This window comes from Parasteatoda tepidariorum, chromosome 10 (assembly GCF_043381705.1).
Source record: "Parasteatoda tepidariorum isolate YZ-2023 chromosome 10, CAS_Ptep_4.0, whole genome shotgun sequence".
Taxonomy (NCBI): domain Eukaryota; kingdom Metazoa; phylum Arthropoda; class Arachnida; order Araneae; family Theridiidae; genus Parasteatoda; species Parasteatoda tepidariorum.
In genome coordinates this window covers 13,615,864-13,640,172 of record NC_092213.1, presented here as the reverse complement: position 1 = coordinate 13,640,172, position 24,309 = coordinate 13,615,864, and the positions used below count along the sequence as shown (strand labels likewise).

The 24,309-nt window shown below is 29.7% G+C and overlaps 1 protein-coding gene across 1 annotated transcript in view; it reads left to right on the top strand.

Moving 5' to 3' along the window:
• Window positions 1-24,309, top strand: part of LOC107456030 (protogenin) — a 106,760-nt gene that overhangs the window by 49,940 nt on the left and 32,511 nt on the right. Inside the window, exons 2-5 of the mRNA XM_043048318.2 lie at window positions 12,660-12,796; window positions 16,200-16,371; window positions 18,193-18,340; window positions 20,327-20,460. Coding sequence (XP_042904252.1) covers window positions 12,660-12,796; window positions 16,200-16,371; window positions 18,193-18,340; window positions 20,327-20,460 — 591 coding nt within the window. The remainder of the gene's footprint in view (window positions 1-12,659; window positions 12,797-16,199; window positions 16,372-18,192; window positions 18,341-20,326; window positions 20,461-24,309) is intronic.

The window sequence follows — 24,309 nt, the reverse complement described above, 5'->3', positions numbered from 1 at the left end:
GTTTAATCTATTTAAGATACATTAATCAGTTCCTCCTTTGTTGTTAATTATACTTCCACGATGCCTAAAACTGTTTATCTCCTCTGGTTTGTTGTTTCCTAAATGTTGTATGTTTGCCACTAGAATAATATCCATTACGTTACTTGTCCCTTTTAATTTACTGGCAATTTCACCTCTGTAGCTCACGATTAAAAACTAAACGTGAATGAACTTGTTTTATTTCTTCCTTTTTTTTATGCATAATTTTCTTCTCTCTTCATTGTTTTGCCCTCACCAGTGGAAATTTCTGATGCAAATATCAAAAATATGGGACTGGCCACAATCAGTACTTAACTTTCTTCTTTTAATGGGGGTTAAAGGTTGAAAAATCAAGTGTACAACTCCATAGAAATCTTATTGATTTACTGCACCTATTAACATATCTTCAGATGGGAGGGGGGAAAAAGCGGATCGGCAGTAGGTGTGGGAGGAGGGGGGCTTCAACACACTTTTGTATGCTTGTCACGCTATCATTGTATTACATTTTGATACAAGTTATCTGAGCCAAACTAGGAGAGCGTGACTTTGGGTGGGAAGAAACAGGCCCCCTTTGACGCGTTTTATGGCTATGCAAACGAAGTTGCAAACATTGTGTACTTAAAGGGGGGAGAACCTCATTTTAAGCCTATCTGTGTATATTAAACCATTTTCTGATTGTTTATTTTCGTCTTAAAGCATGCATGAAAATAGGAAATTGGCCTTGAGGGTTTTTTATTGAAAAGAGCCTGGAAAGAAATAGATTTTTTCGGCGAAGATGGAATGCGTGTGAATGTTTTGGTCGCTGGAGTAAGAATGCGGTTTTCGACTCAAGTTTAAATTATATGTTAAAGAAAAATGCTTCTGATATAATAGCAGATTGCGGTTTCAATGAAATAGCTCGGATTCTGGTCATCCTAAGAGGCGTTGCATTTTTCGAATTTTTTGGCGAAGTTTTTAAACTTGTTTCCCCCCTCCCCTTAATCCAATTGTTTCCAGCGTCTTTTTTAGGTTTGCTCTAAAAATGCACCATAAGCTGTTGTAAAATATTTCATAACCCTATATTTTACGTAAATCAAAGGCAATGCATATCAAGCCTTATGATTTTTTAATAAATATAATATTTAAAAAAAAAAAAAGAACTTTAAAACAATTTTTCTTAGTATAAATTTTTTTCAATGTCTAGAGGAAAATTGCCAGTTTATCCTTGACACAAAAAAATTTATTTATTTATTTTGCAATGGTATTATTTTCGGTACTTTTGTGTTTAGCCGGGCGCAAGGAAGTTCCACTATTTAAAAAAAAAAAAATTATTGTTTTATTTTATTTAATTTTTTTTTGTGTTTAAAGAAAATGAATTAAAACAAAAATCAAAGTTAGTGCAGGTCTACATTTTCTGGCTGCTAATATACAATCAAGCGGCCTTTAGCGACTCGCCCTCTTTTTTTGGCGATTTTCCTCTTGGCTGTAGTTTGTCACAATTATAATACAAGCTTTTATTTCTTTTAAAATTTGTCACGTGAACTGAAAAAAAGTCCAGAATCAAGTTTTTATTATGTAATTAAGGCTGTTCTTTGAAGGCTCCGTCGTAACATGAAATGATGCTTTTTGCGGATAAGCTATTTTTATAACTGCTGTGAGTTAGCAACTGTTACCTATAAATGTTAGGTCAAGTTTAGCCTTTCTATAGCCAGCTCTGTCTACGTTTATTTTGAAAATGGCTCAAAACTCCTGTTTAAAGAAAAGCCACAGTTTTGTGTAAATGAAAAGGCGTTTGTGGTCTAATTTTTTAATATTTAAAAACTTACTCCAATGCTGCATAACTTGGGCTCATAAAAATTTGCAAAAACTGAGATTTGGGCAGTAATTCATCTATTTGGAAAAATGTCGCCAAATTAGCGATTTTTAAAAGTCATAATTCTCAGATAATTCTTTACGGCAAGATCATGTACATAATTTAAAATCATTGCATTTTCTCAAGTGTAAGGAACTTAAATTTTGGATTTTTTATTTACCTTGGCGACAGAGTTTTGTAAAACAGCGTTAAGGCTGTTTTTCAAAGGCTCCGTTGTAATATGAAATGATGTTTTTTTTGCGAATCATGTGATATTCTTATAACTGTTGTGAGTTAGCAACTGTTACTCTGACTGTTGGTCAAGTGTAGCCTATCTAAAGCCAGCGCTGTCTACGCTTATTTTGAAAATGGCGCACAACGTCGATATAGAAAGAAGCTATAATTTTTTTTCTTCTTCATTTTCAAAGTTTTGTGAAAATAAAAAGCGTTTGCGATCTAATTTTTTTAATTTTTAAAAACTTACTCCAACGCTGCATTGCTCATAAAAATTTGCAAAAACTAAGAATAAAGCAATGATTGATCTAGGTAGAAAATGTCGCCAAATTGGCAATTTTTAAAAAAGTTTCAGATTATATATCAATCTTAAAATCATCGCATTGCTTTAAGTCACTTAAACTAAGGCTATTTTATTTTCTCTGACGACAGAGCTTCGAAAAACAGTGTTTAAGGCCGCTGCAAGGCAAACCACCAGGCTAACCGAAAAGTACCTTTTTTTCCTAACTAGAACTATATCAGGGGATAGAGCGTTCGCTTTTTAATGAGGTGAACTGGGTTCGAATCCCACCGATGGCTGGTCGATACGAGTTCCGCACCGACGCACCCCGACCACAGTGCTGACATAAAATATCCTCAGTCGTAGAAGGATCATGGGTTTGAGTCTCCTTGCCGTGAGGCTAACCGTGGGAGGTTTTCGGTGGTTTTCCTCTCCATGTAACACAAATGCGGATTAGTTTCATCAAAAAGTCCTCCACGAAGGCGAATTTTCCCCAATACTTGATCCAGGAGTTCCCTTGTCTTCTGGATTGGGTTCAAAATTGTAAGGCTACGGAGTTGAACATTAGTAGTCGTAAAAGAATTTGATCGGCTGTTCAACGACGGCTATAAAATAAATACGGCTATAGTTGGGAAGATGAGAGTTAATATTTTCATGACATAAACTAAAGAATAATTATTTATTTTGCTATGTCTTGAAGAAGAGGATTAGTTTCCACCCTAGCCGAATCTGTTGTCAAGACTTTTCATTGACTTATAAATTTATTACAGTACAGAACCCGTTATCTGGAAATCAGAAAACCGGAAAACCAAGAAACCGGAACGAAATTCGATAAATTTTCCCGCAATATTTTTAAAAAAAAATTTCTTTTTCCTCATTAGATTTTAGGATTTTTCTTTCTTTTTTGAAAGATGTTCACCTTACCATCATTTTTTGAAATAATCATTAGTGTATTACTTCATCGTTTTTTCTTCTTTTTAAGATTATTTCCAAAAAATTTTATTTTTTAGTTGGGTTTAACAATAAAAAACGGCTTTTTGTAGCGATTCAGAAAACCGGAAAAATCAGTTATCCGGAATAGCGATGGTCCCGATCGTTCCGGATAATCGGTACCCTACTGTATTATTATTTTTTTTTCAATTTTAGAAAGAAGGGTATGGATTTTTTCCTGACACAAACCAAAAAAATAATTCTTTATTAATTTCGCTATGTCATGAAGAATTGTATTAATTTCTCTTCACTTAAACTATGAAATATTTCTTTTAATTATTTCATTATTATTTTAGAGTTTTAAGAATAAGGGAATTGTGGTTTCTTATTTATCTATATTAATAAGAAATTATTTATTTATTTTTCTTGTAAAAATTACAGGAGAGTTGCCTAAATCGTACCACTTGTTAAATTTTTAATTTTTACCAATTACAGATCACTAACACTTAGTTTCAAATATTTTAACAGCGTGCGTCTGAAAGGTGCTTATTTTTGATTTACGTTTTTTAAAAGACTTTAAAGGTGCTTTTTTTTATGCAAGGTTTGTAAAAAGCGCGGGGTTTTTAAAAAAATTCTTCATAAATCAGAGGTGGTTCAATTTAGAAGAGGCACCATTTAGACTATTCTCCTCTATATATGAATTTTAATTTGTTTCAATTTTTTTTCTGTTACTTTCTATGGACGAAGAAAATTATATTTTTACAGACAATAACTACAAAAAAATAATTAATATTTTTTTTTACAATGTCATGGAAAAGAGAGTTTCCAATAAGTAAATAAACTGGAAAATAGTTTTTTTTATTGGTCATTTTTTTTTAATATTAGAGAAAAGAGGCTTCCTGACATAAATTGTAACAAAAAAATTATTTTTCAAATTTTTTTGCTATGTCTGTGAGAAGAGGGAAATTTTTTTCTTGACAGAAACTATATGAAATTTTTAATTAATTTATTATTATTATTTTCTTTTTGCAATTTTAAAATTAAGGGGATTAATTTTTTATTGACGTAAACTATAAATTAATGTTATTTTTAAAATATTAAGGAGAAGAGGATTTTTAATAATCAAATAAAGTAGAAATTTTTTTTTTTTTTGCAAAATTAGTGATATGAGGATTAAATTTTTCCTTGCATTAATTACAAAAGAGTTTTATTTATTTATCCGATGTTTGGCTGGCAATGCCAGACAGGAAGAAAATAAACTTTTTTCTAAAATTAGCTACAATTTATTTATTATTTCGTAGCATCAAAAGAAAAGAGGATTAATTTCTTCCTTACAAAAATTATATAATAATTTTTTCTATTTATTATTTTTTTCTCGCAAAGCCAGGAAGAAGAGGATTAATTTTTTTTCTGACATAACTGCTTTAGGATTTTCTTCTTTTTACTTTATTTTTGCAATCTTAAGAGATAACTTTCAATAATTTAAGTACAAAATATTTCTTCAACGGTTAATATATATATGTATATGAGAAATTTTTTATTATGTTATTTTATTTTAGTAATTTTATTCTTCTCTTTTCATTATTTTGTAATATTTTCCATGTTTTTTCTATATTTTTGAACTTATTTTTATGAGTTCTATATACTTGCAGCTTATGCGCTGTAAATAAAACTTCTCTTTTTTCATTTCATGCTTTTTGTATTTATTTATTGTGCTATATATTGTGCTATATGTGTAAAATTTTTTGCAGCTAATGTCAAGAGAAAAAGAAATTTTCTTCTTGATAAGTATATATATAGATATATATCAAGAAGAAAATTTCTTTTTCTCCTGACATTAGCTGCCAAAAATTTTTTGTTATGAATTTTTTTTTAAATATTAGGCAGAGGATTATCTTTTTCCTAATAGTATTAACACAAAAAAAAACTTTTCTTTTTAATATTAAGTAGAAATAAATTAGATTAAATTAGATTTTCTTAACAAAAAAAAAAAAAATTATTTTTGCAACATCCAAGAAAAAAAAAAGATAAAAAAAAATAAAAAAAAATAATGAAAGGTTAAATTCTACCTCACAGTCAAAACGGACGAATTTTTATTTTATTTTATTTTACTTTTTATTTATTTCATATTTATCATCAGCAATTTTTTTAAAATTTATTTTTAGAATGTCAGAAGAGAAGGGCTAGTTAGTTCAAATATATTCCATTCATTAAATTTATTTTCATTTATCAGATATTTATTAAAAAGTACACGTTAATTTAGAGAAAGTACGTTTTTGTGTGATGTTCTCTAACTTAATAATAAATTACTAATTATCCAGCATATTTGTGATAAACACATTCAATCATTAAGTTTTTTTTTACATACGTTTAAATTCGATCATTATAAAAAAATTCATAAAGGGTGATACCTGTTTCTTTCTGGTTCATTGTACAATGTGCACTCTGTATAATTTATATATCAAATACATCATACTTACCCAATTTAACGGGGTAGCCACAGAATAGGGAAAAGTCAGGGAATTTCATCAATCTGGAAAATCAGAGAAATGTAATGAATTTGTGTGTGATGTAATGAAATGTAATGTCTAAAATGTCTCAAAAGTCAGGGAAAACTAATTAATCTGGGTTTGAGATACCTCAAAGTCTGATACAGGGTTCCCACGGGCCTGGTAGAACATTGAAAATCTGGAATTGTCGGAATTTTATATTATCTTTAAAAAGCAGGGAATAGTCAGGGAAATGTGCATTTTTTTTTAAAACCTGGAGAATTCCTATATTATACCTGGAAAATAACCAGTCTTGGAATTGTCAGTAACAGTTATCAGTTATTGTGATTCGAATTAAATAATTCTAACATCTATTACAATTATTTGTTGTAAAAATTCCACATTTTAGTGAAACTTTTCCATGTTTCCATCCTCATTCAATGATATTTTTTTTAAGTCACAAATTCTAATATTTCATATTGCAAATAAAAAAGGTAGTAGTTTTCCGATTAAAAATTGTGCAGTACCGATAAAATATGGTTTGGATTTACATTTAAATTTTCTTGAAATACCTGGAAAAGTCATGAAATTGTGTGTCTGAAATTAAGTGGGAACCCTGCTAACGTTTAAAAAAAAAATTGAAAAAAAAGTCTTGCAATAATTTTTTAAGAAATTAAATAATTTATTTTCAATTCTAATGTTACGTTTAAGCGTTTATTCTAGTATATAAACACTTGATCATATATATTAGCACTGATACTTTAAGTACAGTGAATCTACTTATACACTTATACTTTATGTAAGTACAGTTACAGTTTAAGAATAAGACATATATGAAATATCTTTAAAAATTTAAGTCATCGGTTACAAAAATCAGGAAAAATTCAATAAAATCTGTCTTGTAAAAATCAGGAATTTTTTTTTAAAGTGTTTGTAGCCTCCTTGTTTTTTTTCTCTCTCTCTCCTTTTTTTATTTATTTTTAAATACATATTTTCGAATTTTCTTCAAAACAATAGACTCATTTTGTATAAGTTCGTAATAAAAACTGAAATGAATCCTTGCCGTTGATATTTTTCTGCTCCCATTAAAAGGAGAAAAAAAAGAAAAAGAACTAAAAAATGAGATGCGTCATTATTGTTCTGAATTACCTGGAACCATCCCAAACAAGCTCTTCTCTTTGAGACAAATAAATTAATCTTAAAGCCCCCCCCCCTTAACGATGTATCAAATAGTCATGTCTTTCCTATTTATATTCCGCTTTCTTCCCTCTTATCTTGGCACTCAAATCTAGCTTTAAAGAATATTCAAATTTTATTATCGTCTATCATGTTTCTGAAATTTAAGACAATAAAGGAATAAAGAATATTGACACAAAATATATATTTTAACATTTTGAAATGGCCTCATTAATTGCTTTTTAATATGGTGTTAAGTTTTCCCGGTAGTTGTATAAAATTACTTCGACTATTTTCGGCAAAATCTAAGAAAGGAGCCAACCAACAATATTTTTTCGCTAACAATGGAAAACTGTATGCTAAATACATAATTGGGTACTTGCATTGCAAGAAGATCACGGATACTCACACATGTGACCTATGATGTCGGCGTCAGCTGATAGTTTATAAGCAAAAAGTATATGCCTTAAAGTTGAGCTAATTTTAACCACATAAGTTAACGTGTTAATTAAGGTGAAGTTAATTATATACAGCGTCGTATCGCAATTCGAATTTATTGAAATGTAATTCTTTCTCGCCTACGTCTTTTACTTAACTTAGATTTATTATTTGTTTAGGTATAGTATTGTAACCGTGATATATTTTTGTTTTGTGTGCGTGGCACCTTCGAGGCATATTTAGTTCGTTTATGTTCTGCAGGGCTGTCTTTGTGTTAAGTAAGAAATATATAATAAAGAAATTGAGTTGAGATCTATGTGAAAGAATCTTTGTGTAAGAATACAGAATGTGTCACTTAAGCGAATTGATACTTGACGGGTTTGGAATACTCCTAATAGAATGGAGGGAAAAAAAACTGTTGCTAACGTTAACGAATGCCGCGTTTCCACAACCAATCAGGATCGAGATACACACACTATGTCACTTGCAATTATCCCATTGTTACTTTTATATTGTTGGCGAAAAATTACGTTTAGAGCAGAGGTGTCAAACTCAATTTTGCAGAGGGCCATATATTAAATTTAGAATGTGTAGGTGGGCCAGATTCAAATAAAAAAAATTTACTGAACTATTATAACATTTTATTTATCTAATTATATGGTATATAATATACGGTTGTTAAAAATCATATCAAAGTTATAAAAGATGGTAATTATTTTGAGCTCGAGAATCCAGATACCTGACTTCTCTTGTTCTCAGAATGCGTGCTGCATGCTTTTTTAATTCCGGGTAGTTATCCAAACTCTTGAAATATTGTGTATAAAATGTAAGAGCGTTAACCTCTTTAAATTTTTCTTTCAAAATACTGTCCGATTGAAGATTTATCAACTCCATTTGCAAATGAACTGGTGCCTGTGAAGCTTCAAAATTGAATGGATTGTTGAAAATTGGGAATTCCGTTTCATTCATTTTGTGGAAGTCCTCAAAACTATTGTTGAATTCCGTAATCAGATTTTGCAGAAGTTGAGAATACTGATCCAATTTTTTTGGTTCACTGTGCCAAATGATTTTAAATGAGGGAAATGATCCAAAGTTTGATTTTTTACCTGATTTTCCCACGGCCTCAACTTTGTTTCAAAGACTTGAATACATTTGAGTGACATTCAGATTTTTACCCTGTAATTTTACATTCAGATCAGTCAAGTGTTAATTCATATCTACCAAAAAGACACAATCAATCCACCAGTCATTGTCATAATGAATTGGGTTGCCTTTTTCTTACATGAAAGCTTGAATAGAGTCACGTAATGCAAAAAATCTTTCTAAAACTACTCCTCGATTGAGCCAACGAACTTCAAGGAAATAAGGGACATCAAAAAAAAATTTTCGTTCAAATCTTGTAAAAACTGCCTGAACAGTCGGTGATTTAGTCCTCTGCTCCTTATAAAATTTACTATTTTTAATTATAGGTAGCATGACATGGTCCATTTTTAAATACTTGGATGCCAATGATTCCTGGTGAATTATACAGGGAAATCCCACAAAATTCCCTGATGTTTTCTGTTTTAATTTAGTTACAACGCCCGAATGATTGCCAGCCATGGCAGGAGCGCCATCCGTAGTTGTGCTGCTAAGTATATTCCAGTCGAAGATTTCGCCTGTTGCTAAGAAATGCCGTTACTGTCTATCTCTCTCGCTTGTCTACTGCCCTTGAAATTACTTATAAATGTAGTGTGCACATTTTAAAACTTCCGTAGAGGAATCGAGTGAAGTCTAAAAGCTCAAAAAAACACGATTCTTCTTTCTGTGGACATATCGCGATCGCGGGCCGTATCTTTGACATGACTGGTTTAGAGCAATTTTTTTTTTGTTGCCAAAGTCGACGTTTTTTTTTTTTTTTTTTTTTTTTTNTTTTTTTTTTTTTTTTTTTTTTTTTTTTTTTTTACACACACACTTGTTGTTTTTCCAAATTTTTTTTATTTTATTTAAATTTTCATGTTTTTTAAATTTACGAAGGATAATTATTAAAAAATAATAATTGTTAAAAAATAATAATTAATAAAAAAAATAAGTAATAAAAAAATGATAATTAATAAAATGTAAATAATGAAAAATAATAATAAGGGTAATTAATAAAAAATGACGCTTGAACAAACTGTTTTTTTTTTTTAAATTGAAATGTTCCTTTTTATTTGGTACACTTTATTTTTATAGCTCAATTAATTTAAGCTTCTCTTATTTCTTACATTTCAATATGTAACACAGAGAAAAATAACTAATTAAAAATGATACATTTACTATAATAGTAAAAAAAAAAAAAATATTGCATATTTTGAAACTTTGTTATGTATGTTCCCCTATAAAGTTGCTGTTTTCCAAAACTTGATTACTTTAAGCTTGTCATTTTTCTAAAAATTAAGAAGTTAATTATAAAGAAAAATAAATGTAAAAAATATTAACAATTAAGGAAAAAAAAGTACTGAATATTTTAACACTTTGAAATAAATTCATGGTACTCTGTTTTTCAAAATTCTATCAATTTAAGGTTTTTATATCTTTAATTTTTTAAAAACATTATAGAGGAAAATAAACTGTTATAATTAAAATATATTTATATCCTTTGCTTATTTTAACATTTAGAAATGTCTTTATTATGATGCACTTCTGTTTTCGAAAATTTAACGTATTTAAGTCTCTGTCAAATTATTATTAAATTTTTTTTTTTTTTAATGTTTTTTTTTTTTTTTTTTTTTTTTTTTTTTTTAAACTTAGCATCATTGAGCAAATATAGTTAGTTAAAATTTTAAAGTAAACTATTTAGTCCCCCCCCAGCATTTTTCTCATTCAAAAAATACTTCCAGTTTTTTAATCTTTTTCACTCTGTTTTCTTCCTTTTAATTTTTTCTTTTTTTAAATGCCTTTTTTCTACTTTTTTTTTTCAAAGACTTGATAACTGTAAAACTGACTCAATTTTTTTATTTTAATTTCAATTTTTTTATTATCTGTGACCAGACTTGTATAATATACACGAACATTCGGACAATGTTTGAGTAAAATTTGTAAAATTTTTTAATATTACTAAAAAAAGAAAAAAATAATCAGTCTCTTCAAAGCAAGTTATTCTTTATCGATTTCCCGAGAAAACAAAGAAAGAAAAGATTCATTTTTGCCCTTTGTTCTGCAAATGCAAACGTGATTTAAAATTGCATTCGCATTATTTAAAATCACACATCGGGATTCCTGTTAACACGATTTAAGAAGTGCATTGTGTTTCGTATATATACGATTTTTTATATCAAATATCGCGCTTCGTTAAAGCTCTTCACTATTTTGATACATATTGAAGCCAAGTAACTTTAAAATTTTACATCTGAATTCTAATTCACGCGATTTTAAAATCAAACATAGAAATTCGTATTAATGCGACTTTAAAATTAAACATTGAGTATTTGCAAAACTGAATGTCGAGATTTGTATTCACGCGATTTAAAAATCACATATTGAGATTCATATTCACATAAATAAATAAAATCTCGCTTCAACATTTTTATTAAAATGTTAATAATATTGATTGTTAATTAATTAATGTTTCCTACAAACCCTTTTTCCTTGCTTAAATTTCTGGTATTTTTTCAATTATTTAAACCCTTCAATTATTTTGCCATAGGCTTGCCTTAAAAAATTACTATAGGATTCTCCTATGGAGTTTTGCCTATGGTAAAGTTTTGCTATACACTTTTGCCATAAACATATGCCAAAATTCGTATGGCAAAAACTGCATACCTTATTTATAATTTTTTATGTAAAAAAGAGCTTAAAAAGTGTGCATTTTTTCTTAAAAAAATTTGCTATGCACTCTGCTAAATAATTCTTTAACCCTTTGGCACAGATGAGACTCCGATGTCCCTTTTATATATTTTTCTCTGATGCTCTAATTACTTGCAAATATATACTTTGCAGGGTGCGTAGTATTTTTTGAAAAGGCTTAAAGGTGCTTATTTTTGATTTAAGTTTTTAAAAGCCCTTAAAGGTGCTTTTTTTATTCAGGGTTTGTAAAAAGTGCTTAATTTTTAAAGTGCTTAATTTTAAAAGTGCTTAATTTTAATCTTTTAAAAAGAGGTTTTTTCTTTGCCGTATCGATTGTTGTTCTGAGTTACCGGAAATGTTACCCCCATGGCATTCAACGTGTTCATTATAAAAAACAGTCTTAAGACTTACCAAAAAAAAAAACTGTTAGATTTTTGGAATTAATTTTGTACTAAAATATTAAATCAAAAATAATTTGATCTAAAAAAGTTGTTTTTTTTTCCATTCATATTTAAAAATTAATTCATCAATGATCGATTTTTCTAAATTGAGGAATTTCAATGATGAATAACTGTTTTTCGTGGATCCAAATAACAGCAAAAAGTGCAAATAATTTTAAAAACTTGTTTGGAAGTGAGTGATATTTTGAAGATTTTACCTTTTACGCAAAAAAGACATCAGTGTTTCATTCAGTATTTCATAACTATGAATTATTAAAGTGCTAAACATAATAATATATTTCTCCTATTTTGATGTAAATTTATACAAAATAACGAAATAAAGTATGAAAAATATGTTTAATAAAAATTCTTCATTGTAGGATTAAGGTAAAAAGATGTTGATAGTTTAAAATTCTAGCTTTGCCTCATGTAAGACCTGTAAATATTTTTTTTCTTTTCTTGGTGCTAGCTTTGTGAGCCTCGATTAACGCTTTTAAGCACTCTATCAAAATTTGTAATTGATTATATTTGATAAAACCTTATTGTTTACCGAATTTAATTACATATAAATAAGAATTTATAAAACCAAGTTTATTCTTTTTTATTCCCTTAGCCTTGCTTCTTTTTCATAGCAAAAAACATGCCCCAATCGCTGTGCATAAAAAATAATAAATAATATTATAAATAGTGACGTGCTCACATTGATGGATAATATTTAATACTTATCAAAATAATCTTTTTCTGTAAATAGTAGTGTTCTGCATTTAGACCTTCAATGTTTATTCATGCCAAACCTCCAATGTAAAACAATTCTATCAATATTTATTTGCACTTAATAATTCTTTTTTAAAATACCTAATACTTAAAAAATGTTTGAAAAAACTTGTTCCTGAGTGTATTTTATAGAGAATCATGCTCAATGCAAAAATGCAAAAATTTTAAATTTTTCAAGACTTGATTGTTATGTATTTTTGCTTCAGTGCTTAATTTTTAATGTATATATTTTTCCTTTGCAGGGGGTTCGTTAAAGCTGAGCTTAGGTTTTACTGCTCTTTCTCCACCAGAAGTAATACTTTCAAGAAATCATCATTTATTGCTGAACTGCTCTGGATATTCAACTGAGGGTCCTCTTCACACATCTTGGCAATTTCAGGTTAGTTTAGTTATCATCATAATTGTGCGAAGACTCTTTTTATAAGGGTGGGCAACTCTCTAAAAAGTTATTGAATCAAATTCCTTACTTTTCTTATGATTTGTCATTGTAAATAAATCCAAATATATTTTTACTTAGACATTCACTTTGTAAAGAACTTTGTAAAAAATATTATTTCTTAAGTGATAAAATTGTACTAAATGTTGTCCAATATATTGGATGCAAGAGGATATTCAAGATTAATGCCCTATAAAAATGGGAGAAGTTGACATGTATGATATTAGTACGGTATAAAGTGAAGACCTTGGGATAAGGGGCTGTTCAGATATTATGTAAGCATACTTTTGCTACTTTTGGACTACATTTCCACGTCAGCAAAAAAAGAAAAATTACTAACCCTAGGGGTGCAGAATATGTCTGATCGTGTGAACAAGATTTCGGAAAAATTCCGGCAGCACAAGAAATTTTTTTTGTTTTATTTACCAAAAATAAAATACAACAAAAATTTTTGCTGATAAAAACGAAATTGGGAATGGAATATTATTCCTTCAGAAAGTCTTACTGGAATGAAGAACGATGATTGCCTTGGTGAACTACCTACTTACCTATGCTCTTTGTGCCAGCTGGTGCAAAAAGCCTGGAGTCTCTTTTTTTCAGGCATCCCTGCCCTGAGTCAGTCCTTGCCTCCTCTCATTCATTTAGTTTTGCTTTGCACAGATCTTTGTGCACTTATCTTTGCCTTTCTTTTATGCGTTTTCCGTCGGTGACCTAAGTAAATTTCATGTTATCAAGGATGTCCCATTTTAAACAAAGGATTTGTCCAGTCCATCTTCATCTTTTCTCTAAAATGTCCTCATGAATGGGTGATAATTTTGCTTTTTTTCAACAGATCTTTATTTGAAATGGTTTTAGGTCAGAAGATTCTTTAGCATTTGTTCTGAAACGTTTCAAATTTTTCTGTTTCAGTTTAGCGGAGGTTCCAACATTCAGCTCCATGTAAAAGTACGGAGCAAACAACAGCTCTAAAAACAGTTATTTTTATCTTGATTTTTATATTTGAAGCTCTCCAAAACTTTTGAAGATTTCTGAAACAAGTTAAGCTTTTATGATTTTTTGGTTTAAATACCATCCTTGCTCCCTGTTTATTTACTGTTGCTTCTAGGCATGTAAAAGAATAAATTTCTTGAAACTGATTCTTGTTCTGAAGAATGTTTTCTGTCGAGTTAAATGTAACACAAATAACTAATATCCTGGTTTGTTTATTTATTCGTAGGAATTCCGTAAGTTTTTCGAGTGGGAACATAAATTTGGATATATAAATAATTACTAATTCAATAGATTTTGATTTCTATTATTTTTGATGCATATGCTAGTTCATCCAAGACTCATGTAAAATCTAATGAATTTTTTTCCTGCTTAAGTAGAGCAAAAATTATCTAAAAAATTTTAACTATTTGCGAATTTTACTTACTAAAATTTTTTGAAAAGCTATGAAAAAAAAAAAAAAACTAAATTTTTAGATTTGGGCAAAATTAGAAGAGAAAAAAAAAATGTGTTCTGGTATAATATTTAGCTCTGAGAATTTTCTGCACCCCTGCAAACCCTTCCCATATTAAAATAAAATAATCTATTCACCCCTGCTGTGTTTTTTTCTTTAACTTTGGCAATTTTATATAGCAGGCATTCCAGACTTTTTGTGAAAGGTCCGTTTTTCGTGAAATTGTGTAAAAATTACTCACATTCTTTCAACCAGGGTCCGCTTTTATGAATTTGTGCAAATAGGATCCGTTATTGCAAAAAAAAAAACTTTTTCAAGGAGTTTTTAAATTGTAAAGACATACAAGATTATGCTCATCCCTGTAAAATTATAATTAAAAAAATAAAATTTTAAGAAGTAAACAACAATTGCTGCTTCTAAATTAGATATGCAACATACAAATATTTGGTATTTAGCCTATACTGCTGAACGCAGAATATTAACTTCGGACAAATAATGGAAGAATCGTCTGCCGAAGACAAAACTTAATTCGTTTACATCCATCTTTCTTGTTTTCTGCCGTGGNCATTATCCGAATATGTGTTCGTTGTCCGAACTCAAAAAATCTTCTTTGAAATTGTTCGTTATCCGAATATGTGTTCGTTATCCGAACACAAAAATCTTTCGTGAAAGTGTTCGTTAACCGATTTGTTCGTTAACCGATCTGTTCGTTAACCGATCACCCACTGTAGTAATCTAAAGTTTAGAATTTTAATATAAATTCCAATTAAAACTGTAATTTAGTATAAAATAAACTTTATGAAATAAAATCTAAAAAGTAAAATCTTTTATTTTATAATTTTTTTGTGGGTGATGGTTATATTTAAGTTGTTAACTCTGTCTATATTTATGTATGAAAACAAAAATATGGAAAAGGCTTGACATATATTGTAACCCTTCTAAATAGTTTGATCAATTGAAATAACAAAAAATTTACTATCTTTATGAACTTGTCTTTTTAAATTATATATTTAAGTTAAATTTAAAATGTTTTTATATGTCTAGATATAAAAATTATTCAGAGGAAAACTTATTCAGTCCTTTTGGTAGGTTAAGATATGTTTCTGCCTTGTCTCTATTTATGTAGGACTGTTGATTTTTTTGTTAAAAAAATTCACCAGCATTATTCATCAGATAAAATTAAGTGCAAAATTTTTGCTTGACAAAATAAAAAATGCTTTTTCAAAGTTTTTTTTTATGTAGGTAGTTTTTTTAGAAATTTAAATGATAAAAATTACTTTTAAGCCATATTTTTTTCATAATTTCAGTATACAGTGTACTCTCAATGTCTCAAAGTTGAAGGGGTGCTAAACAAATTTCGAGATAGCGAGTTTTCGAGCTAAAAACTTTAGAACTAAATATGTTCTAAAAAGTAAAAGAAATATATTCTAAAATATCTCTCTATAAATGTGAGTCATGAGACTTCAGAATAACTACTAATAAATATGCATGTAATGATAGTTGAGTAAAAGTCTAAGCACAACAATGATAATTTTATTTTTAAAAGTAAGACAAAAATAAGTATGTATTAAATAGAAAATTACAATCCACTTACATCGTGATTTTTCCGAAAAAATTCATTTTCTATTTCGAAAGAAATTCGACATAGCAAGGTTTTGAGAAGAAACTCTTCGACATAGGAATTCAAATTAACATTAGGTAAATATATAATGCCAAGGAGAAGAATATTTTTTTGACATAACAAGAATTTCGAAGTTCGAGTTATCAAGAGTATACTGTATTAGTTTCTAAAAGCTTAAAATAGAGAGTTTCAGGTTTTGAATTAAAAAAAATTAAGTAACAGTTAATTCTCCTCTAATTAATGAAGGGGTTGCTCAGATATAATTTAGAAAATTACTTTTTCAGGACAATGACATAAAAGAGAAGCACTTTAAAGTCTTCTCTAATGGCTCTTTGTATAGTGAAAGATTACCTTCACAGAAAAAGAAAGAGCGCCGTTGGGAAGGCAATTACACTTGTCTGCTTCGAAACAAAGTTGGGACATTGGTCAGCAGGCCAATTAGAGTGATCTTTGCTCGTAAGTTACCTCTCTTTTTTTTGCACCCTAATTTTTATTGATGTTAATATCTTAAAGAGGTAGGTAATTAAAACATGTAAAGTCAGGGGTATTTAATTCTAATTTATCACTACTTTTTTCATTTGTAAATGAACAAATTATGAATAATTTACTTTTTTTGTACACCAATTTTTATGGATGTTAACATCTTAAAGAGGTAGGTATTTAAAACATAGATCTTTTCCTGTTATTAGAATGTCTTCTTTAACACGTTGAATGCCATGGGTGACTGGCACTAAGTTTGTTCGTAGCGCCATGGGGGTCACCGGTTATCGACAAAGCCAAGATTATTTGAAACACATAATTCGAGTAAATTTTTAATGCTTTTAATTTTTTTATACTATTGTTACTAAAATGGTTTCAAGAAATTAAAGCATCAGAACTCAGTGTGTTTCTTCTCAAAATGAAATAACTTTAATATTTTTTTTTAAAAATAAAAAGCACTTAGAATTTCTAAATGATATACACGGGAATTTACTAGTTTCAAAAGTAATCTAAATGGACATTTTTAGCATTATAAAGATAACATTTAGGTTAGGACTGTTAAAGTAAGATATATGAATAGGAAAAATGATGCAGGAACTAATAAGTTGAGGTTTGACTGTATTTATTCCAACACATAACTGAAATTAACCAAGTTTTGACTGTTATTGATGAAAAGTATGAAAGAAGGCAAATCATCATAGTCATTTATCAGGTGGACACTTTTTAATATTTTGATAATTTTTTGACTTAAAATAGTTTTGGGTCATATTTTAGTTTTTAAAATAAATTTCTATATTCAAAGAAGATTTTATATTCAAAGAAATTTTTCTTCCTTTCGGTAGGGAATATTTTTTTAGTCAATCATTTTATTTTCAAATCACACCCTCACAAGAACTAACTAACAAATAAGAAGGCATATTTATAACCTACGATTTAACTGGACAGAAACTTGACGTTTTAACTTTTAATTTTTTTCATAGGGCTTGTTTTTAAATTTTTTTGGTGGGAAAATGTTTTTCTAGTTATTTCATTTCATGTTGTATATTTAATGCTTATAACTTTATATTCTTAAATAAAATATCGTTAAAGAGCAATCAACTCTTTAGTTGAATATGAGTAAGTACATTGTTACTCTGTTTCTAAAAACATTTGTAAAATCTTGTTAGAGGCTTCTGAAATAATAATTTGAGCTCCTTTGATTTTTTTCCATTCATTTAAATATTAATTTACGATAAAGTTGATTCATGACTCTAATATTTGCATTTTTCCAAATAACTTATGTCACACCACTCCAGACCATTTGCGTTTTCATAATTTTAGTTTTGTCTTTTAAAATTAATAGTTTTACAAAACAATTACTGACAATGAAATATTTGGGAGTGTTTCTTTTTGTTCTGAAATAAATGAACTGTAATATTTGTAAAAAAATTATATTTTATTTGTACAGTTTATGCCCTGTTTAATGAAAACAAAATGAAAGGTTCATAGGAAAACGAACGTTATAACATGAGGTTGCCATATAATGTGCAATTATGATGCAAGTGGTATATTGCCATGTACCATTTGCATCATAATTTGCTGGGACTTCATGTAATGGCGCTATAAAGGATGAATCTTAGTTATGTGGGCTGTAAAGAGCATAAACTGTATTTTCTTTGGTTTCTGAAACGGGTGGTATGTTTTGATTTGGGGGTTTGTCCCCAACACTTTAGAGGGGAGAGCACCTCAGACTATAGTTACACAAACTTCTTCCATTTTTTAAAATTTAAATACGCTTTCCTTTTTATTATGATACAGGTATGTCAAAAACTTTCACATCCAAGCCCCAACCGCTCACTGTCAAAGAAGGTGGATTTGCTCGCTTCAGTTGCCAAATTAATGCTGTGCCACCACCAGTCGTCTCATGGTACAGAGATGGCATCCAACTACCTCAAAACAACACTAGGTTTGTACCACTGCTCTTGTTATGTTTTAAATTTTTTTTATCTTATGTTATTGGAGGTGCAAATGTACTTGGTAATACCCTATAGATGGTGTATTAAAGCCATTAGTCCTTCAATTTTGTTTCCTTGAAAGTAGGACAGCTTTGATTTTATTTAATACTAAAAGAAAACACAAATATTTTTAATTCTAAATAGAAAAAACTTCTNATAAAGTTACGACCCGCCATTTGACTGGTCTTTTTAATTGCGGTCCCCGGCCTTATGTACGTTGGAAACCCCTGCTATAGATGGTCTATTAAAGCCATTAGTCCTTCAATTTCGTTTCCTTGAAAGTAGGACTGCTTTGATTTTATTTAACCCCCTGGCTGTTTAGTACATAGAAATTCATAACTCTTTTCTATCCTCCCAAGTGGTTGTGCATGTAAAAAACCTCCCACCATTTTATATCAACAGAAGTAACCATTTTGATCCCCTTTCTACCATTCACTCATTTTCTATATTCTAAAAAAGTGCCCCTTTGTGCCACAGTTTTCTAATTGGAAGGGGGAGTAATATGACTGAACCACAGTTGTATAAAAAAAAAGTTTGAGCATTTAGAAGCAATAAAACTGTCAAAACCACTACCAGCTTAAACTCATAAGACTATCGTTTTGCTTTGATGCAATAGACTATGTTTGCACACTGTTTTATCAAGTGTCTGAAAGTTGATACTAATTTGAAAAATGTAGACTGATATTGTAGGGTTAAGATTCATTCCGTAGATCAACTTGAAAAAGCATTTAAAGAAAAATGAAAGGAGATAGAAATGTATGGATTACTATGTTCTGCTAAGGAAAATAGATATTTATTTTCATTAAGTTTAAAAAATAATCAATAAGCTTGACAAAAATTGGCACTGCAGAAATAAAGAATTATGAAATTATGTTTTTAAAATAATAAATGTTTGGCACAGTCTAAAGACAAAATCAACAGACAAAATTCGTGTGAATATTTCAGTTGGAATTGTTTGACATGCAAATGAAATTATTGTTTTATATTAATTCACAGCCTCCTACAGTGCCATCTGTTGTTTTATATTTATTCCCTCCTACAGTGCCAACTGTTGTTTTAATTTGTGACTAATTTTGATACTCTGAAAAAAATAATGAATTGGTTTCCTCAGCAGAACAACGCAAACTGTACATTTCTCGTTCTTTCATTTTTTTCGTTGATTTTTAAATTGTCGTTAATTAGTTGATTTTTAAATTTTAGTTGATTATGTACCGCCTGCAGAGGTGTTAACTATATTACAGTTTATCGTAATTATTACTATTTCATAGTCAAGATTATGCACATCCATTGTATATGTATTAATCAATAATATTTAGCTATATAGAATTAAATAGTGAATGCACATTAAAATTGCTCTAATTTAAATTTTGTAAATGCTAAATGTATATATTTCTGTGTTCTTGTGTTTCGGATTACTGATAAATGGCACTTCCGCATTTGATAAAATTTCAGATATTTTTTTAATTCCAAAATAATAACACAATAAAACTAGTAAAATTTTTTTTAATTTTAAAAGTATGTGATTCGATTAAATTTATAAATCTTTGTACCGGACACTTTCATTTATTTCATTTGAATGCAATGCATTTGAATTCCATACAATGCATGTAACAATAAAACTAGAAAAAAAGTGTTTTTTTTAATGCATGTGATTTGATTAAAAAATTACCAATTTTTTGTTACCAATTTGTAATTGCCAAACATATTCAAGATGACAAATTTGTCGCCCATGCCTATGATTTAGCTGAACATTTGGTGAGAATTGCCGCCTACTTTTGTATGTTTAATGCTCCTCGAAATCTTCCAGGTTCAAATGTTCAAAACTATATCTCTTTTTTTTTTTCCATTGTTGTATATTTAAAACTCATTAATATGATTGATTTTTCCCTGTTGATTTTCTGGTGACAAATAATTGATGCGAAATTCTTAATTTTTAGGTATACGATCCTACCCTCGGGAACCTTGCAAATCGCTGAGGTTACTCTGAGTGATGAAGGCAGCTACAAATGTCTTTGTGAGAATATTGCCCGACAAAGAGAAAATTCTGAGGCAGCTCTGACTGTTGAACCCAGTACGTTCATAATCTCTAATCAAGTTTTTCGTGCTCTGTTTTTTTTCCTTTTCAAATATTCATAAGAGTAGATTCATCTGCCTAATATAGTTAGCTAAACTGAATTGTATTATGTAACTTTAAATTACAGAAGATCTTTATAATGCAAATCTTTAAAGATTTTTAGACAAAAATATTTCTTTATATATTTTTCCTGATCTTGAATAATTAAACAAATAATGTTTGGCTTAGTTAAAGAAATTTCTCAACTGCAATTTTCATTGTTTACACAAAAATTAATGCAGTTTATGGCGAATCGTTTATATAGATCTATGGTATTTACTTTTAATTCATAAGAATATACATGTATACCTAATTAATAAAATAAGTTCAGAACATTAAGATGTATTAATTTAGAATATTGTAGGCACGTGATTCTTCCACCTATTGCCGGAAATCTGCCATTTTGATGCTTTTGGTTTGGTAAATTCTGAATATATTAGACAGTGACCGCATTCCCCAATTTATTCTACAAATTCAGGATTTTTTCAAATTTGTAATATTTTGTGAAAAATGAATAATTTTTGAGATGCTGCTGAGATTAACGACGTTGAGATTTGAGTATTTCTCGTATGTCTGTAGCAGATATAATAAGAGAACGAGGACAGTTGGATCAATATCGACACATGCCGTGCATAAATACACCTGTGAAAATTCTTAAGTTTTGCTTATATTGTTCTTTTAAAAATTTACCGGGGTGACTGTGTTTCAGTAAAGTACCAAAATAATAGAATTATTGCTTCAGTTTTCTCCTCCAATTTTTCTTTATTGATGGTAACACAAATTCCTTGACACTCTGAATGAGTAATAGTGTATTTAAACAGTTTATAAAATATACATCACATTTTGTGTTTAAGTGGTTAAGGAATTACTCATCACGTTGCATATTAAAATGATTTATCACTATAGCAATTTACAATTAATTTCATGTAATTTAGGATTCTTTATATTACATGTTCTTCAAATTAATATTCATATCGAACTGAATTAAGACTTACACAAGTCAATTTAATCTCTGTTTGCAAGTCGCACATGCAATTTCAGTCTTCAGATTCTCCCCATTTCATTTGCAAATAAGCAGTTCATATTCGATAGGAGTAAAAACTTGCTGTTGCAAGTTTAGTTAAGGATTCTAAATGGTGAATCCTCAAAACAATTTGCGTAATCACCCTATAAAAATTATGGTTAGAACATACCTGCTAAGTCTTCTGTTTTTTAACAAAGACTCCTGTATTTTACGACTATCTCCTGTTTACTCGTAGATTCTCAAATTTCCCTGTATTTGTTGAAGAAATTTTATGTTGAAGAAATTTTAAATATATATATGTATATTTTGCGATAAAATATCCGCTGATGGCAAAAATACTTCCTATTCCTCTAGAGATAATGTTACAGCTAGTACTGCAGTATGTTGAGTGTTAATAGTTTTAAGTAGGAGCCGAGATAGCCTGGTTGGTTAGGTGTTGGACTCATGTTTGTGAGAATGGAATTTCGAGTCCAGCCGGCCAAAGAATCCCTGTGTATTAAATTGTGACCGATACTCGTTAAATCTGTCGAGTCACAAACTCTTCCAAGTTCCCATAACAAATCAATACCTCTGGGGGTACTGATCCAAGAATTCCCTTGTCTTCTGGATTAGGATTAAAATTACAAGGTTACGGAGTTGAACATTGGTAGTCGTAAACCCAGATTTGGGTCGGCTGTTCAACAACTGTTATACAATAAAATAGTTTAAGTAATTATAAATAATGGTTTAAAAAAATCTTCTTTAGATTAAAATTTGTATACATATTTTTTGCTTTACTGAATGTGAGTGCTTACATTATTTCCAATTTTGAATTTCTCCTTTTGACTTACATGATTAAGCACATAGATTCTCAACCTTTTTAACGTTGCCGCCCCCTTAAGGAGCAAAAAACATTTCAACGCCCCCCTTCGTGAAAATGCAGTTGTTTAGAGCATAGGGACGGAGGGAGGTGTGCTGAATTTTAAGCAAAATCTTAATTTCTTTAAGCTTCAAATTTGTTTGGTTTCTTTAAAAAATATAATGTGCTCATTAACTCGATAATTCTCTCGCGGCAGGTAATCGCAGTCTATTTGTTATAATAAAAATAAATACGTTTAATGAAAAAAATACAACAAAGAAACCTATGCTTAAAAAAATAATTTATTCTCAATTAGATAATTAAAAAAAACAACCAAAATGATTTTTAACACCTTTTAGTGTTAAAAATCATTTAGTAGTATCAGCGAAACATTCAAGTAACTATGTTAGTGGGATGATTGTACTTAATGGTTCAGAATCAATTTCTTAACGATCGGCTCAATACTTTTAGTGAGATGAAGACGCTAATCCCCTCGTTGCACAATTTTCAGTCGATTTCTCCTTTTTGTGATAAGATCTGTAACAACATTGATTCCACGTTCGACAAGCTAGGGGGAAGGGGAGGCAATTAAAAAATGTTTAATGATAGTCCACAGTTCAGGATAGAGACGACTGATGTTACTTTTAAGCAAAAATTCTGTGAGACGATCATCATTTCAAAGTTTACTTAGTTAAAAGTTCAACCAATTCCTCGCAAATCTGAACCTCTGCTGTTTCAATATTCACAAAAGGGTTCAGAACCCATAAACCCATTGAGGCACTTCTAGGGAACAAAATATATTTAAAACGGTCAGAAAAGTTCATGTACAAAGAGTAAAGGTGTTGACAATATTCTTGTGCGTCATCAGAGTGAATTTCGCCTGCTTGGCTGAACTCATTCCAACTAAAATTCTGCTTCCACGAAATGAGTTTTTTTTAGAAAGGCAGAAATAACTGATTTTGTAGGGATCAAATTGAGCTCGTTGCCTTGCAGATGTAAATTATTACCCTTAAATTTTACAGATAAATCTGTCAAAGTCTTAAATTCTAGCAATCTGTCTCTCAGAGCTACATCTCTGTTTTCGAGGAACTCAAGCATAGAGTCGAAAAGATTCCAATACCTATTGAGGCAGAAGCTTTTGGAAAGTCAGCTAATCTCGGTGTTATAGTAGCAAGTGATTGAATTCTTTATCGTTTTTCTTTCACAGCTGTCTGAATAATCAATCGTAGAGAGCATTACAATGAACTTTGATCACAGCAAATATGGCATATTGCAATGATTGATGCAAACGGTTGCTGAGATTTTCCCCTACTAAATGCTGTCTGTGAATCACGCAGTGAACAGCTAAGACATCTGGTACCTTCCTTTCCCAAAGTGCAATGTCTACCCACCATTGCAGGAGCCTATCAGTGATAATAGACATAATATTCGCAAGAGGAATGTTTTTCTCTTTAAAATAATCTTTAAAAGTATTAAAAATAGATTTACCTTTGATATCTACAATCAAGCTTTTTGCAAAAAGCATCTCTTAAATAATTTTTCCTACCTTTACAAACCGGACCTATGCCTACAGTAAAGCCTACATTACCTGGTAAGGTTGATTTATCAACTTAAAGGGAAAATTAGTTGGATATCAAAAGTTTGCGTAAAGAAATTTCAACGTCTTCAGCCAATTCATCATTTCGTCGCCGCACTGCATCGTTGCTTACGGGATATTTTTTTATTACAATGGATGCGACTGGATGGTGTAAAACTGTTTCTAAAACTTCCTTGACAAACGGCAGTATCAACTCTGCTCCGATGGTATGAGCTTTCCCAGATTTAGCAATAAATTTTGATATATTATAAGAAGCTATTAAACCATCGTCGCATTTTTCTGATGAGGTTGTTAGTAACCCAGAGACCGAAGGTACCTTCAGAAGCGTGAAAGAAGATGTTCATGAAA